Below are 17,626 nucleotides of genomic sequence, written 5' to 3' on the forward strand. Positions count from 1 at the left end.
GTAGAGCAATTAGAAAAAAAAGAAAGAAAAATGTTTGGGACTTTGTATGAGGCCAAATAAATGTGCCTCCATCCCCAATAATGAAAAATCGGAGAGAACCGGGTTTGGGACTTTACATGAAACATGCAGCCAGGAGACATCTCAGCATATTACTGCGGTAGTGTTTGGTAAATAAACCAACAATAGTGACCATATTTCTAAATATAATAACGTAATAACCAATCATTGTAAAATGGAAAAACTTTATTCCTCAACATAGTACATACTGACATAATAACATAATCGCATAGTAACACAATGGTAACATAGTATAAACACATCAGACTGATTGCTGTGTATATCCATAATAAAACATACTATAAACTGGTATGATCCCAATGTGGACATATTACTGGTAACAGTCATAAGTAATATAGCAAGCGGGAGCATCTAATAGCTCGACGCGTTTCGTGGCTACAATGCCACTCTTCAGGAGCAGGTGCAGAAGAGATATCTATGAAATGTTAAAGAAAATATTAAATTAGGTAGATCTAGAGAGAAATAGTTAATATAGAGGAATGAATCTCTCACTCGTACTTGCTAAACATTATGGGCATGGGCATAGAGAACTGGGGTTAACCGGGAGGATTGGTGTAGAGCAATGATATAGATATTAAACATACCTCCAATGCACAGGCACTAATAGAGGTATAAAAGAGTTTATTTGATCTGTGAGGTCCTGTTTAATTTGTTTATAAACGACCTGGAGGATGGGATAAACAGTTCAATCTCTGTATTTGCAGACGATACTAAGCTAAGCAGGGCAATAACTTCTCCGCAGGATGTGGAAACCTTGCAAAAAGACCTGAACAAATGAATGGGGGAGGGGCAACTACATGGCAAATGAGGTTCAATGTAGAAAAATGTAAAATAATACATTTGGGTGATAAAAATCTGAATGCAATCTATAGACTGGGGGGGAGAACCTCTGGGGGGATCTAGGATGGAAAAGGACCTGGGGGTCCTAGTGGATGATAGGCTCAGCAATGCCAAGCTGCTGCTAACAAAGCAAACAGAATATTGGCATTAAAAAGGGGATCAACTCCAGAGATAAAACGATAATTCTCCCGCTCTACAAGACTCTGGTCCGGCCGCACCTGGAGTATGCTGTCCAGTTCTGGGCACCAGTCCTCAGGAAGGATGTACTGGAAATGGAGCAAGTACAAAGAAGGGCAACAAAGCTAATAAAGGGTCTGGAGGATATTAGTTATGAGGAAAGGTTGTGAGCTCTAAACTTATTCTCTCTGGAGAAGAGACGCTTGAGAGGGGATATGATTTCATTGTATAAATACCGGACTGGTGACCCCACAATATATAAATACCGGACTGGTGACCCCACAATATATAAATACCGGACTGGTGACCCCACAATATATAAATACTGGACTGGTGACCCCACAATTTACAAATACCGGACTGGTGACCCCACAATAGGGATAAAACTTTTTCGCAAAAGAGAGTTTAACAAGACTCGTGGCCACTCATTAAAATTAGAAGAAAAGAGTTTTAACCTTAAGCTACGTAGCGGGTTCTTTACTGTAATGCCGTGTACACACGATTGGACTTTCCAATGGAAAAGGTGTGATAGGACCTTGTTGTCGGAAATTCTGACCGTGTGTGGGCTCCATCACACATTTTCCATCGGATTTTCCGACACACAAAGTTTGAGAGCTGGCTCTAAAATTTTCCGACAACAAAATCCGTTTGCGTAAATTGTGATTGTGTGTAGACAATTCTGACGCACAAAATGCCACGCATGCTCAGAATCAAGCAGAAGAGCTGCACTGGCTATTGAACTTCATTTTTTTCGGCTCGTCGTACGTCTTGTACGTCACTTCTTGACGTTCGGAATTTCCAACCAACTTTGTGTGACCGTGTGTATGCAAGACAAGTTTGAGCCAACATCCGTCTGAAAAAATCCGATGGATTTTGTTGTCGGAATGTCCGATCAATGTCCGACTGTGTGTACAGGGCATAAGAGCGGCAAGGATGTGGAATTCCCTTCCACAGGCGGTGGTCTCAGCGGGGAGCATTGATAGCTTCAAGAAACTATTAGATAATCACCTGAATGACCACAACATACAGGGATATACAATGTAATACTGATAATAATCACACATATAGGTTGGACTTGATGAACTTGTGTCTTTTTTCAACCTCACCTTCTATGTAACTATGTAGGTGAGCTCTATATACATTATATAATGTGTGGGAGGGGCTGAGCTCTATATACATTATATAATGTGTGGGAGGAGCTGAGCTCTATATACATTATATAATGTGTGGGAGGGGCTGAGCTCTATATACATTATATAATGTGTGGGAGGGGCTGAGCTCTATATACATTATATAATGTGTGGGAGGAGCTGAACTTTATATACATTATATAATGTGTGGGAGGAGCTGAGCTCTATATACATTATATAATGTGTGGGAGGAGCTGAGCTCTATATACATTATATAATGTGTGGGAGGAGCTGAGCTCTATATACATTATGTGGTGTCCTGACTGTGGGGCTCCTGGGGGAGGAAACTCTTACAGCCTGATTTCACCATTCAGCCACATTCTCTGACACTCAGATAACCAGCAGAGAAAGTTTTCATATGTATAGAAGTGATATAAAATGTAATCCGGTCATTACACTGAAGTGTCACAATAACGATACAGAAGATGTCCTCACTGAATATCCATCAGATCCCGGAGAGATCCAATGACTCCTCATTCTGTCATACTGATCCTCTGGCTTCAATACTGTCACTGATATGGTCAGATGACCACCATTAATGGGAAGATACGAGTCCCTCCTCGGATCTCCTCCTCATATGGTCAGATGACCACCATTAATGGGAAGATACGAGTCCCTCCTCAGATCTCCTCCTCATATGGTCAGATGACCACCATTAACCACTTCACCCCCGGACCATTTGGCTGGCCAGAGACCAGAGCATATTTTGCGATTTGGCACTGCGTCACTTTAACTGACAATTGCGCGGTCGTGCGACGTGGCTCCCAAACAAAATTGATGTTCCTTTTTTTTCCCACAAATAGAGCTTTCTTTTGGTGGTATTTGATCGCCTCTGCGGTTTTTATTTTTTGCGCCATAAACAAAAATAGAGCGACAATTTTGAAAAAAACGCATTATTTTTTACTTTTTGCTATAATAAATATCCCCAAAAAATATTTAAAAAAAATATTTTTCCTCAGTTTAGGCCGATACGTATTCTTCTACATATTTTTGGTAAAAAAAAAAAAAAAATCGCAATAAGCGTTTATTGATTGGTTTGTGCAAAAGTTATAGCGTCTACAAAATAGGGGATAGTTTTATGGCATTTTTATTAATTTTTTTTTTTTTACTAGTAATGGCGGCGATCAGCGATTTTTATTGTGACTGCAACATTATGGTGGACACATCAGACAATTTTGACATATTTTTGGGACCATTGTCATTTTTACAGAGATCGGTGGTATAAAATTGCACTGATTACTGTAAAAGTGACACTGGCAGTGAAGGGGTTAACCACTAGCTGGCTAGGAAGGGATTAAGTGTGTCCTAGGGAGTGATTCTAACCGTTAGGGGGTGTGGCTATGAGTGACACATCACTGATCACCGCTCCCGATCACAGGGAGCGGTGATCAGTGACAGTGTCACTAGGCAGAACGGGGAGATGCTTGTTTACATTAGCATCTCCCCGCTCTTTCTCTCTGTGAGGCAATCGCGGGTATCCTCGCGGACATCGAGTCCGCGGGAACCGTGATCCTACTCACGGAGCTTGCGGTGGGCATGCGCCGGTGGCGGCGTGCACGCGATGGCACGGCAGCAAATTCAAAGGGACGTACAGGTACGTCCATTTGGGCAGCCGTGCCATTCTGCCGACGTAAATGTACAGGCAGCGGTCCGCAAGCGGTTAATGAGAAGATACGAGTCCCTCCTCGGATCTCCTCCTCATATGGTCAGATGAGCACCATTAATGAGAAGATACGAGTCCCTCCTCGGATCTCCTCCTCATATGGTCAGATGAGCACCATTAATGAGAAGATCAGAGTCCCTCCTCGGATCTCCTCCTCATATGGTCAGATGACCACCATTAATGAGAAGATCGGAGTCCCTCCTCGGATCTCCTCCTCATATGGTCAGATGACCACCATTAATGAGAAGATAGGAGTCTCGGCTTGGATCTACTCCTCATTTGGTCAGATGAGCACCGTTTATGAGAAGATATGAGTCTCTCCTTGGATCTCCTCCTCAGTGGCAGTGTGAAGAATTTCTCTGCAGTCTTAGAATTATAAAACACCTCCAATTTGATTGATTGATCCGAGTCCTCCGGTTTGAAGGTGATGGTGGATGTACAGTCGGTGCCGTCCTGTCTGTTCTCTATTTCTCCATCAATAGAACGCATTCCTTTAGACCAGGTGAACTCCGCACTGTCTTCCTGACATTTTTCAATGTACGCTACAAGAGTCACCTCCTCACCCACCTGGGGGAGCTCCGTCACACATTTAATCTCCCGTATTTGTAACTTCTTCTCTGGTCCTGTGGAGGGAAGAACATCGTCATTATTGGCGAGCCAGCCATGATGTGTCTGATGTCAGATACCATACTCATCTTCTCTTCAATCCCCTCCTCCCCCACCACACATACTCACCTTTACTTCACTCCCCACCAGAGGCTGAAGACAACCTGTACTTCCAGGTATGGAGATGCATGTGGCAGTGGGCCAATCAGCATGTACTAGAGTTGTCACATGGGGAGAGTGTATACTGAGACTTGAAGGACTTTGAGCTTATATGGCTTCTCCTGCTGCTGACAGGTGAGTGGAGTGGTGGGGGAGGGGAGGGAAGGGGAGTATGTGCTGCTGAGGAAGATGGGGGTTGGGAAAATTAAGGGAGCTTGTTGGTTTGCACTGCACAAGTAAGAATGGGCTCACTTTAAGGCACGGATATTTTGGGAAGCAGGACGGTGGAATTGTCGGCTTTGTGAATAGTTATTACCCACTTTGTTTCAGATCTTGAAAGATTCTGTATTATAAATAGTAAATCTGGTTTGGAAATATAACCCTAAAGATCCATCATTATCATTTTTTTCACAGTTCTGCCCCCTATGGGACAAGGTACATGTAGTATTTGTCCCATATTGCTAGGTGCTCGCTACCCCTTATGAGTACTTACCTGTTCCCCCCCACCCCTCCCCCCATTGCAGCTTAACTGACAACAGCTGAAAAGGAGACGGCCGACTCAAAACTGCAGCTTATCACAGCATTGAGCACAAAAGTTTTTGAAGTCTTAGGGCCTCTAAGGGATTCTAGAATAAAATTATCGCTAGTAGAAGCTACAGGATGTTCTTTCATCTTTAAGACCAATTTCACACTGAGGCGCTTTACAGGCACTATAGCGCTAAAAATAGCACCTGTAAAGCGCCTGAAAACCGCCTCCGATGCCACCCCAGTGTGAAAGCCCGAGTATTTTCATACTGAAAAGGAAGATTAAGGTCTGATGTGACCCCTCTGACACCTCCATCCCTAATAGTGCACAAAAAAACAAGAAAAATAGCCCTGGGACTTTAGATGAGGTGAGAGAGGTTTAGCCAATGTCCACAGCGAACACTGAGACAAAATCAATTTATTCATTTCAAAATGTTATGCAACGGAGCGGTAACAATGATTGTGAGTTACCAGGCATAATAGCCAATGTACACAACACAGATGAACGTAAATATACAAATTTTATTATTAATGTTATACATCAATGAGCTTGTTTTATGCCAGTACATGCTGGGTAGTATTGATGTATGCATTATGTTCACATACTTCCCTGTCCACATGTATGTACATTTTATCATCTTATTCTGTATGTGTATTTACTGACCCAGCAACTTTCAAGTTTTATTGTTGCTCATTGATGTATAACATTTGTAATAAATCTTTGTATATTTACGTTCATCTGTGTTGTGTACATTGGCTATTATGCCTGGTAACTCACAATCATTGTTGTTACCGCTCCGTTGCATAACATTTTGAAATGAATAAATTGATTTTGTCTCTGTGTTCGCTGTGGACATTGGCTAAACCTCTCTCACCTCATCTAAAGTCCCAGGGCTATTTTTCTTGTTTTTTTGAGTATTTTCCTACTGGAGCGGTGCGCTGGCAGGACATAAAAAAAGTCCCGCAAGCAGCTTCTTTGAGGCGCTTTAGGAGCAGTGTATACACCTCTCCTAAAGCACCCCTGCCCACTGAAATCAATGGGCAGCGGCGCTTTGCGGGTGGTTTTAACCATTTTTCGACCCCCGCTAGCGGCCAAAAAGTGCTGCTAAAACGACGTTAAAGCGCTGCTAAAAGTAGCGGCGCTTTACCGCCAACGCCCTAGTGTAAAAGTGCCCTAAGACTGAACTTCAGGAATTACAAAAAAAAACCCCTTGCACTGCAAGGGTTAAATGCTTATTAAGTTTAGGGGATGGCAGCTGTAATACTTACCTTTTTTCCTCACTCCTCCAGCCACTGATGATCTTCTCTTCTCTCCAGAGCTTCGGGTTGTAGGAGGACCCTCGGTGTCCTCACATACGATGCAGAACTATTGGTCCTGAGTTGTACTTGATGCGACCACTGGAGCTGTGGTGGACCTATTACACAGTATAGAGGAAGGGTTTTGGAGGAAGGAATAAAGTACAGAAATATTACAGATTATTCCTTCATCCCAAGACCCCAGACAAGCATTTAACACTTGCTGTACAGGGAGGCCCCATTACAAGGGTTTATTTTTCTGGTGCCCCCAGTTGGGCTTTGAGTTAGCACTTTCAGCATTAATAAGCCAAGATCTGTCTCTAAGCCTGTAAGTTATGGTAGATGCCTACAACTTCTCAGGGACAATCTCATCAATTCCACAGTAGGAGACTCAGAGGCCATGTTTCCAACCTACCAGATTGAAATTTACTGACACAACACCCAAAATTGACTGGCACAGAAACATTTTGACTGACATTTTCAAAAGTTACAACATTACAGTTTTAAAGAGAAGTGTGACAGACCTAGCCGGGACAGAGGCTGTTGGAGAGGACTGAATGCAAGCCTCTTGCCTTTTGATTATGGGCCCTGGATTTTCAAGGGAACAATACTCTTTGTGAGGTGAATAAGAAATCCAGTCTGAACTGTACTAATCGGACTCAGTCGTGTATATATGTATATATTGTATGTTGTTTGATTCATACTGTTGGGACACATACTATGAGGAGATGCTGGTGTCATCAATTCCAACTACCTGTCTTGTTCTCTACTATAATGTGTTTAATGTAAATTGGCTTACCACAGGTTCTAAGGGTATTCCACACATTGTTGTTTGTTCTAATTAACCCTGTGTTTATGTTAATTGAATGAGCTGATCACATTTCCTCTATACAATGTAGGAGACGGGACGACTCCTATTGGAGCTGCTGCTATTGTGAGAAAATGTCCTGTGATAATTAACTCGGTCTGTCTCAGTCACCTATGCTGTATAAAGGATTAGTTAATTAGCTCATGTTAATTAGGTTAATTAGGTTACATTTGTATTGTTAGAGTAATATGAGCAGGAGGGGGGAACCTCATCTTCTCCTGTATATAAGACTGTATTCTGGTTCTGAATAAAGTGAGTTCATGTTAGCAACAAGCAAGTGTCGCCTTGTTTTGTGCTCAGAGAGGTTGGAATATCTGTATACAGACTGGGAGGAAGTGGTATATGACGGAAGCACTCAAGCGGAGTGTGGGACGTTCCGTGACATTGGTGGCAAGCAGCGGGAAAGCTTCCTGCAGTCTGGGACATCCAAACCTCCAACTGGATCCAAGATCAGCATAGCAGACTTCAGTCACCCCAGCGGAGATATGGACCTGGCATCAGAGTTCCCGGGGCTGCTGCGGATCATCCTTTCAACGTACACCAGGACTGTGTCTGAGGATGAATACCTGGAGCTCAGGCAGCAGATTTGGGTGGAGCTCTGGATTGGAGCCCTCCAGCTCGCTGGTATAAAACAGGGCAAGTGCTTTCCAACCCAAGAGCAACGGGCCAGTGACCAACGGCATTGCGGATGGCATTCCTGGGAGAGCGGCCCCAGGAGCAATGGGTGACTGAGTTGGACAGGCTGGTCCAGCAGGAGATAGAGCTGGACAATAGTTATCGGGCTCTGCAATGGCACGCAGAGGAGGGATATTTAGGGGAGACAACAGAATGCTCTCCGGAGGGATATGACTTTGGAGGCCCTGGATTGCTGTGGGAGAGCCTTACAGATCATTTTATGTTTGGCGATGAAGGGGAACCTGACCTTGTGGACCTGTGAGAATATAGAGAGGCTATGCTCAGTCTTGCAGGGGTCTCAGAGCTCAAACCTGATCTGGACCATTTGCTAAGGAAGGAACAGCATCTGGAAAGGGAATACAGGAAACTGCTAGAACACGTTCAGCAGCATGCCAGAGAATCGGCAGTGGAAAATCCGGAGATCGCTATCCCCAAACCTGAAGTGCTGACAACAGGGCAGAGCTCTGCTAACCTCTGCCCAGCACTGATGACATCTTCTGGGTTCCATGGACAGGAGATGGTGAACCTCTATCCCCAGACATCAGTTGCAGAGACATGGGATTTAATAGACTTTTCTGCTGAGGAAGAACAACCTGATGAGCCTCCAGCAGAAGAGCTGCTATCAGGGCCAAAGTTCACTGTGCTCTGCCCAGCACCAACAGTGGCTTCGGCCTTCTTGAGAGAAGAGGTAGTCGGGCTTTCTCCCACAACACTGACAGGGACATGTGATTTTCTGCCAGCAGCATCTATGGAGTTACAACAAACTTCTCCAGCTGAAGATCTGGTATCTGAACAGAGGGTCCAAGACCTTTGTCCCATACTTTTAGCAATTCCAGAGACTGAGGATTTGATAGACGTTTCTGTAGAGGAGGAACCACCTAGCAAATCCCCAGCAGAAGTGCTGGCAACCGGACAGAGGGTCCAAGACCTCTTCCCCACACCTGCAGCAATTGTGGAGGCCCAAGTTGAGGAGGTGGCAGTCTATCGCGAGCTGCAGATAAGGATCCAAGGAGAGAATGCAATCATCACCTCACAACTGCAGCTTGATCTGGTGTCGGTGGATGGGGCTTCAGTCCCCACCTGTATACCCCAGGGATGCTGGGCAGTCGGACCAGATCCCCAACAGCATGACAGAGTGAGCCCAGTCCCCCTGTCTTCTCTCCAGCGGCAGAAAGGACTCCAGGGAGAAGGGCCAGTCCAGGCCTCTCCCCAGCGGTGGGCATGTTCTCTGAGAGAGGCAGAGGATGGCTGGGTGAGTAATACTCTGTTGGGAACAATTTGTTTGGGGTACTGTGTGGGTACAGGCAGTAGAGGACTGGAACTATGGACTAACTTCGGAGTCAACCCATCTGGGGTCTCCTCCTGTGTTAGTCTCCTGCCGAAAGGGGAGAAATGTGACAGACCTAGCCGGGACAGAGGCTGTTGGAGAGGACTGAATGCAAGCTTCTTGCCTTTTGATCATGGGCCCTGGATTTTCAAGGGAACAATACTCTTTGTGAGGTGAATTAGAAATCCAGTCTAAACTGTACTAATCAGACTCAGTCGTGTATATATGTATATATTGTATGTTGTTTGATTCATACTGTTGGGACACATACTATGAGGAGATGCTGGTGTCATCAACTCCAACTACCTGTCTTGTTCTCTGCTATAATGTGTTTAATGTAAATTGGCTTACCACAGGTTCTAAGGGTATTCCACACATTGTTGTTTGTTCTAATTAACCCTGTGTTTATGTTAATTGAATGAGCTGATCACATTGTCCTCTATACAATGTAGGAGACGGGACGACTCCTATTGGAGCTGCTGCTATTGTGAGAAAATGTCCTGTGATAATTAACTCAGTCTGGGCAAAAGGTCATGTCTCAGTCACCTAGGCTGTATAAAGGATTAGTTAATTAGCTCATGTTAATTAGGTTACATTTGTATTGTTAGAGTAATATGAGCAGGAGGAGGTTCTGAATAAAGTGAGTTCATGTTAGCAACAAGCAAGTGTCGCCTTGTTTTGTGCTCAGAGAGGTTGGAATATCTGATATCTGTATACAGACTGGGAGGAAGTGGTATATGACGAAAGCACTCAAGCGGAGTGTGGGACGTTCCGTGACAAGAAGTATGGGATTATTTTTTGGGGGGGATCATACTTACCTAGGTGGATGCAACATCGTTCACCCGCTGGTACTAAGACTGAGAACCAAGCGTTCAAACACCACTGATTGCCCACTTCTCAGAGCTCCCTGAGCAGAGAGCTGATGACTGTCAGTCCATGGTTCTCTGCTCTGGAGGGGCGGGGGAGGCCGGCTCAGGCTCTTAGTAGCTCGCTGAGAGGCTTAGCCAGGTGCCGATCCAGGCATGTGGGCAGATCCTGACCATATGGTCACGATCTTTCCCAAGCATGGAATGGCTCTGTGACATCAGCGGGATTCAGCCTGTTGTCTGCTGAAAACATGTCACAGGGGTACAGAATGAACTGCACTTCTGTGATCCACAGAAGTACAGCCAAACAAGCTTTCCCCACATTTCTCCCGTTCTTCAGTATTTAGGCTACAAGCAAGTACAATATGCGATTAGCAATGTGATTTATAGTAGATATTAAGGCAAAAAACATATTTCTTATTTTATTTTCCATATTAGTAAGTGGCTCAGGGACAGGACTCAGGAGGGCAAGAAATTAGAATGGGCGCACACACATGAAACTATCACTGTGCCAGTGACAGCAGCTCTGATCCCCGACATGACACGCCCCCTCCTGAGTCACGACAGTCTCTCTCCACCCCAGGTGGTCACTTCAGTCTAAACAGCTCCTGGCTTGCCTTGCTTCCGTCCCGCAGACCCGCACAAGAGGCTCCACTGCCTTGCACTATGACATCACACAACACACTCAGGCACCGCCTCTGTCAGACCCACCCCCCTACCGATGCCGCCTGAACACACTGTAACAGGCACTTGGCTGACTCCAGAACTGCGCATACGCAGAGCCGAGCGTCACAGCCATATTTTTAACTGACAACCTTTTCTTTTTACTAGCAGGAGAAAAGTGCCTGATTTTTTTACTGACAGTTGGCAACACTGCTCAGAGGCTGCTAAAACCAGATCCGCTAATGATTCTAGAGTGGAGTACATGGAGGAATGTGTACAATCTCTATGGTTAGAGTCAGCAATTCATGTTTTAATTTAGCCCATGAAATCCTGTATAAGGGCGGAGGAATCTACCTGGAATAAGGCTGAGGGGGGACAACTGACACAGATAAGGAAGGTAGGTGGCTGTATAACCCAAATGTCTCTCAATCCCGTGTCCTTCAATGAACAAGAAAGAAAAATGACATTCACTTATTGTTAGGATGATTTTATAAACCATTCTTACCGGTTTTTGGAGATTTTTCCGCCTTGTTAGAATCTCCTATAAAGCAAGAGAAATATTTACCAATAAAAATACGTCAAATTATTACATGGTGATGTCTTGAAGATTAATATTGATAATTGGATCCATAAACATCAGAGAGCTCAAATCAGCCCCAAATAAATCCCATCCCCCGCACTGTTCTCAGTGTACACAGTGCTGCATCATGTATGGGGGAGCTGCAGGCCGGCCACAGTCTGGGGGCACAATGACATCACAAAGAGATCCTGAACTCAATGAGTGAAAATTTGCTGTTTCATAGTGAATGTCTCGAAATGGTAATTTGCCCAAGCAGTACCGTGAGAAATCTAGCTCATTCCCTGTTCTGTATCCTCATAGCTGTATATCTGATAGTCGCACTATCTATAGAGTGAGGTTTGGTGATGTCATTACTCTGCTGCTCACTGTTCTCTTTGTTGGAGGGGAAGCCGTACCTGAGGACTGGCAGTGCACTGATCTCCTGCTTCTTCCTTATCCAATCCATAGATCTTCCTCCACCTCTGTCATTACCCCCCCCAGTCATCAGATCACCAGTCATGGGGGGGAGGGGGGCAGTTCTAACATGAGGAAGGAAAGCCCTGTGTCAAGATGTGCATGCCAGGAGACAAGATAACTCCTCTGGAAGGACTTCTGTGCACAGGCTAAAACATGTTCTCTTTCATGCTTGCAAGAATTGGGTGATGGCCAATATATATGCATGAACTCGCATGCACACGAGCCGCCGCGCATTCTCGTGTGCACCAGTACTTGCGTGCACCTGTGACAGATGTTGTCGCCAAACAGTTATTAAACTCAGCCAGTGCTCAGGATCAGTGCTGCCTTGTCTTCAGCTGCCAGTCTATCTGTGATCCTGTGAATCTGTATCCTGCTTCCAGTTGCTGATCCGGCTTGTCTTGACCACTCTCTGAACTCCTCCTGCATCGACCTTGGCTTGTCCCCTGACCTCCACTTCTGTCTTCTCCTTATGCTCCTGCTTTACTGGTCGGTTCCAGACCCGACTTGCTTCCTGACCATCTTCTTGTCTGTGCCCTGTACTCGATCCATCCCATCGGTGTATGACCTGGCCTGCCTGACTCTGCCTGCTGTCACCAGCACTAGTTGCCTGCCTGCCCGCTGAAGCCATCTGGTGACTTCTCCTGCCCAGCATGGACACCTGTTCTGCTGCTGGCAAAACTTACAGGCACTTGTGCCACTCTGTACTCCTGCGCCTCCTGTCTACACTATTAGGGGCCCCAAGTCAGAGGTGTAAGAGAGGCCTTCCTCATCATATCAGGCTCTGCTACTAGGTAGGTGATACCCTGCTCCTCTGCCCCGATTGCTGTTTCCACTCGGAGACTCATTTGCTGGGAAATCACAGAGGAAACTGATGACTTAAAAATACCTTTCCCAATTACTATTATTCCCTCCTGTGATAAGTGTCACGGCCAGCACGGCCCCTCCTCCTCCTGTCTGCAGTCACTTCAACAGGAACATTCCGTTCAGCCAGATATTTATGTTTAGGAATCCTCCACCTAATCCTTTTAGCTGAGGGTGATGGGATGTACATGGAGCGCCCCCTCTGGGCTGAGGGTGAAGGAATGTACAGTGGGGACGGAAAGTATTCAGACCCCCATACATTTTTCACTCTGTTATATTGCAGCCATTTGCTAAATTCATTTAAGTTCATTTGTTTCTTCATTAATGTACACACAGCACCCCATATTGACAGAAAAACACAGAATTGTTGACATTTTTGCATTTATTAAAAAAGAAAAACTGAAATATCACATGCTCCTAAGTATTCAGACCCTTTGCTGTGACACTCATATATATAACTCAGGTGCTGTCCATTTCTTCTGAACATCCTTGAGATGGTTCTACACCTTCATTTGAGTCCAGCTGTGTTTGATTATACTGATTGGACTTGATTAGGAAAGCCACACACCTGTCTATATAAGACCTTACAGCTCACAGTGCATGTCAGAGCAAATGAGAATCATGAGGTCAAAGGAACTGCCTGAAGAGCTCAGAGACAGAATTGTGGCAAGGCACAGATCTGGCCAAGGTTACTTAAGGTTCCTAAGAGCACAGTGGCCTCCATAATCCTTAAATGGAAGACGTTTGGGACGACCAGAACCCTTCCTAGAGCTGGCCTTCCGGCCAAACTGAGCTATCGGGGGAGAAGAGCCTTGGTGAGAGAGGTAAAGAAGAACCCAAAGATCACTGTGGCTGAGCTCCAGAGATGCAGTCGGGAGATGGGAGAAAGTTGTAGAAAGTCAACCATCACTGCAGCCCTCCACCAGTCGGGGCTTTATGGCAGAGTGGCCCGACGGAAGCCCCTCCTCAGTGCAAGACACATGAAAACCCGCATGGAGTTTACTAAAAAACACCTGAAGGACTCCAAGATGGTGAGAAATAAGATTCTCTGGTCTGTTGAGACCAAGATAGAACTTTTTGGCCTTAATTCTAAGCGGTATGTGTGGAGAAAACCAGGCACTGCTCATCACCTGTCCAATACAGTCCCAACAGTGAAGCATGGTGGTGGCAGCATCATGCTGTGGGGGTGTTTTTCAGCTGCAGGGACAGGACGACTGGTTGCAATTGAGGGAAAGATTAATACGGCCAAGTACAGGGATATCCTGGACGAAAACCTTCTCCAGAGTGCTCAGGACCTCAGACTGGGCCGAAGGTTTACCTTCCAACAAGACAATGACCCTAAGCACACAGCTAAAATGAAGGAATGGCTTCACAACAACTCTGTGACTGTTCTTGAATGGTCCAGCCAGAGCCCTGACTTAAACCCAATTGAGCATCTCTGGAGAGACCTAAAAATGGCCGTCCACCAACGTTTACCATCCCCCCTGACAGAACTGGGGAGGATCTGCAAGGAGGAATGGCAGAGGATCCCCAAATCCAGGTGTGAAAAACTTGTTGTATCTTTCCCAAAAAGACTCATCAAAAGGGGCTTCTACTAAATACTGAGCAAAGGGTCTGAATACTTAGGACCATGTGATATTTCAGGTTTTCTTTTTATATAAATCTGCAAAAATGTCAACAATTCTGTGTTTTTCTGTCAATATGGAGTGCTGTGTGTACAATATGGGGTGCTGTGTGTACAATATGGGGTGCTGTGTGTACAATATGGGGTGCTGTGTGTACAATATGTGGTGCCGTGTGTACAATATGTGGTGCCGTGTGTACAATATGGGGGGCTGTGTGTATAATATGAGGTGCCGTGTGTACAATATGGGGTGCCGTGTGTACAATATGGGGTGCTGTGTGTACAATATGGGGTGCTGTGTGTACAATATGGGGTGCTGTGTGTACAATATGGGGTGCTGTGTGTACAATATGAGGTGCCGTGTGTACAATATGGGGTGCTGTGTGTACAATATGGGGTGCCGTGTGTACAATATGGGGTGCCGTGTGTACAATATGAGGTGCCGTGTGTACAATATGGAGTGCTGTGTGTACAATATGGGGTGCTGTGTGTGCAATATGGGGGGCTGTGTGTACAATATGGGGTGCTGTGTGTACAATATGGGGAGCTGTGTGTACAATATGGGGTGCTGTGTGTACAATATGGGGTGCTGTGTGTACAATATGGGGTGCCGTGTGTACAATATGGGGTGCCGTGTGTACAATATGGGGTGCCGTGTGTACAATATGGGGTGCCGTGTGTACAATATGAGGTGCCGTGTGTACAATATGGGGTGCCGTGTGTACAATATGGGGTGCCGTGTGTACAATATGGGGTGCCGTGTGTACAATATGAGGTGCCGTGTGTACAATATGGAGTGCTGTGTGTACAATATGGGGTGCTGTGTGTGCAATATGGGGGGCTGTGTGTACAATATGGGGTGCTGTGTGTACAATATGGGGAGCTGTGTGTACAATATGGGGTGCTGTGTGTACAATATGGGGTGTTGTGTGTACAATATGGGGTGCCGTGTGTACAATATGGGCTGCCGTGTGTACAATATGGGGTGCCGTGTGTACAATATGGGGGGTCGTGTGTACAATATGGGGTGCCGTGTGTACAATATGGGGGGCTGTGTGTACAATATGGGGCGCCGTGTGTACAATATGGGGCGCCGTGTGTACAATATGGGGCGCCGTGTGTACAATATGGGGCGCCGTGTGTACAATATGGGGCGCCGTGTGTACAATATGGGGTGCCGTGTGTACAATATGGAGTGCCGTGTGTACAATATGGGGTGCTGTGTGTACAATATGGGGTGCCGTGTGTACAATATGAGGGGCTGTGTGTACAATATGGGGGGCTGTGTGTACAATATGAGGTGCTGTGTGTACAATATGGGGTGCTGTGTGTACAATATGGGGTGCTGTGTGTACAATATGGAGTGCTGTGTGTACAATATGGGGCGCCGTGTGTACAATATGGGGTGCTGTGTGTACAATATGGGGTGCTGTGTGTACAATATGGGGTGCTGTGTGTACAATATGGGGTGCTGTGTGTACAATATGGAGTGCTGTGTGTACAATATGGGGTGCCGTGTGTACAATATGGGGTGCTGTGTGTACAATATGGGGTGCTGTGTGTACAATATGGGGTGCTGTGTGTACAATATGGGGGGCTGTGTGTACAATATGGGGGGCTGTGTGTACAATATGGGGTGCTGTGTGTACAATATGGGGTGCTGTGTGTATAATATGGGGTGCTGTGTGTACATTAATGAGGAAAAAAAATGAACTTAAATTATTTTAGCAAATGGCTGCAATATAACAAAGAGTGAAAAATTTAAGGGGGTCTGAATACTTTCCGTCCCCACTGTACATGGAGCACCCCTCTGGGCTGAGGGTGATGAGATGTACATGGAGCGCCCCCTCTGGACTGAGGGTGATGGGATGTACATGGAGTGCCCCCCTCTGGGCTGAGGGTGATGGGATGTACATGGAGCGCCCGCCTTTGGGCTGAGGATGATGGTATGTACAAGGAGCGCCCCCTCTGGACTGAGGGTGATGGAATGTACATGGAGCACCCCCCTCTGGACTGAGGGTGATGGGATGTACATGGAGCGCCCCCCTCTGGACTGAAGGTGATGAGATGTACATGGAGTGTCCCCTCTGGACTGAGGGTGATGGGATGTACATGGAGCACCCCCTCTGGCCTGAGAGTGATGGGATGTACATGGAGCGCCCCCTCTGGACTCATCTAATGAATGACATATGAACACATCATACATATGAAGAATACACAGAGATCTCACCTGTCAGGTGCAGAGTATATTGCTTCCCTTGGACGGTCTCGGACTGACTGTGTGTCACCTCACACCGGAGGGTCGTATTATGATCGGTCATCTTCGGGGTGAAGGTTAGCGTGCTGGAAGATTTATACAGACCGTCCAATCCGATCTCTGGATCCGATATTGTCACCTCAGATTGGGGGAACGTGCTGAACTCCTTATACCATTTTATTTGTAGGTCTCGGGGGGAGTATCCTGATATTGTTACTTGGAATGAGGCCTCCTGATTGGCTGTCACTCTCTTTGGATGGACAATAATATCGGATAATGTGGGCGGTCTCTCTGTAATGACAAATGTAAAACACGGTCAGATTCCGGGGAATCGGAGAACAGAGAAGTGTCAGATAATGGCAGTGGAGCTGGTCAGCATGTAAACAATCTACAAGAAATTCCACCTTAGATGTTTTATTTTTGTTCTCTTCTCCCCCGAGGTCCGACCTCCACCAACCGAGTACCCAGAACGCCGGATACGTCACCCTGACAACTCAGTTCACAGTTCAGAAACCAGACCCAGATCTGTAGAAAGGACCTTCTAGAGAAATGTCTTCATGGCATTAAAGTGGATGAGACCCCCATATCCCCAGTGAAGTGACTGGCCTCAGGTGATACACAGAGATGAAACAAATTCCTGGTGAACATCAGATGACCCTTAGACTCCTAGTCTTGCGGGATCTCCCATCACATTTTCTCATGCTGGACAATCGACTAGCACCTTGACATGACATACTGTAGATCCAGCTACTTTCTCCTCTACACTGTTCTGTTGCTCCGAGAACCTACTGTTGACCTTCACCTGCACCACTTCCTTAAACGAAATCTCTCTAAAACTGAGCTATTAATATTCCCCCCGCCCGTGCCTCCCTCCATGACTTTTCCATCAAAATCAACGATGCAACTATCAGTCCC

At 45.9% G+C, this 17,626-nt stretch overlaps 1 protein-coding gene across 1 annotated transcript in view; it reads right to left on the reverse strand.

Annotated features, from left to right (window-relative positions):
- Positions 1 to 225: 225 nt before the first annotated feature.
- Positions 226 to 17,626, reverse strand: part of LOC141111802 (uncharacterized) — a 275,091-nt gene continuing 257,690 nt past the window's right edge. Inside the window, exons 7-9 of the mRNA XM_073603937.1 lie at positions 16,685 to 17,002; positions 11,439 to 11,474; positions 226 to 4,571 (exon numbers count right to left, since the gene is read on the reverse strand). Of these exons, the coding sequence (XP_073460038.1) occupies positions 4,186 to 4,571; positions 11,439 to 11,474; positions 16,685 to 17,002 (740 nt within the window). The 3' untranslated portion in view covers positions 226 to 4,185. The remainder of the gene's footprint in view (positions 4,572 to 11,438; positions 11,475 to 16,684; positions 17,003 to 17,626) is intronic.

The sequence above is a fragment of the Aquarana catesbeiana genome, linkage group LG11 (genome assembly GCF_042186555.1).
Source record: "Aquarana catesbeiana isolate 2022-GZ linkage group LG11, ASM4218655v1, whole genome shotgun sequence".
NCBI classification, from domain to species: domain Eukaryota; kingdom Metazoa; phylum Chordata; class Amphibia; order Anura; family Ranidae; genus Aquarana; species Aquarana catesbeiana.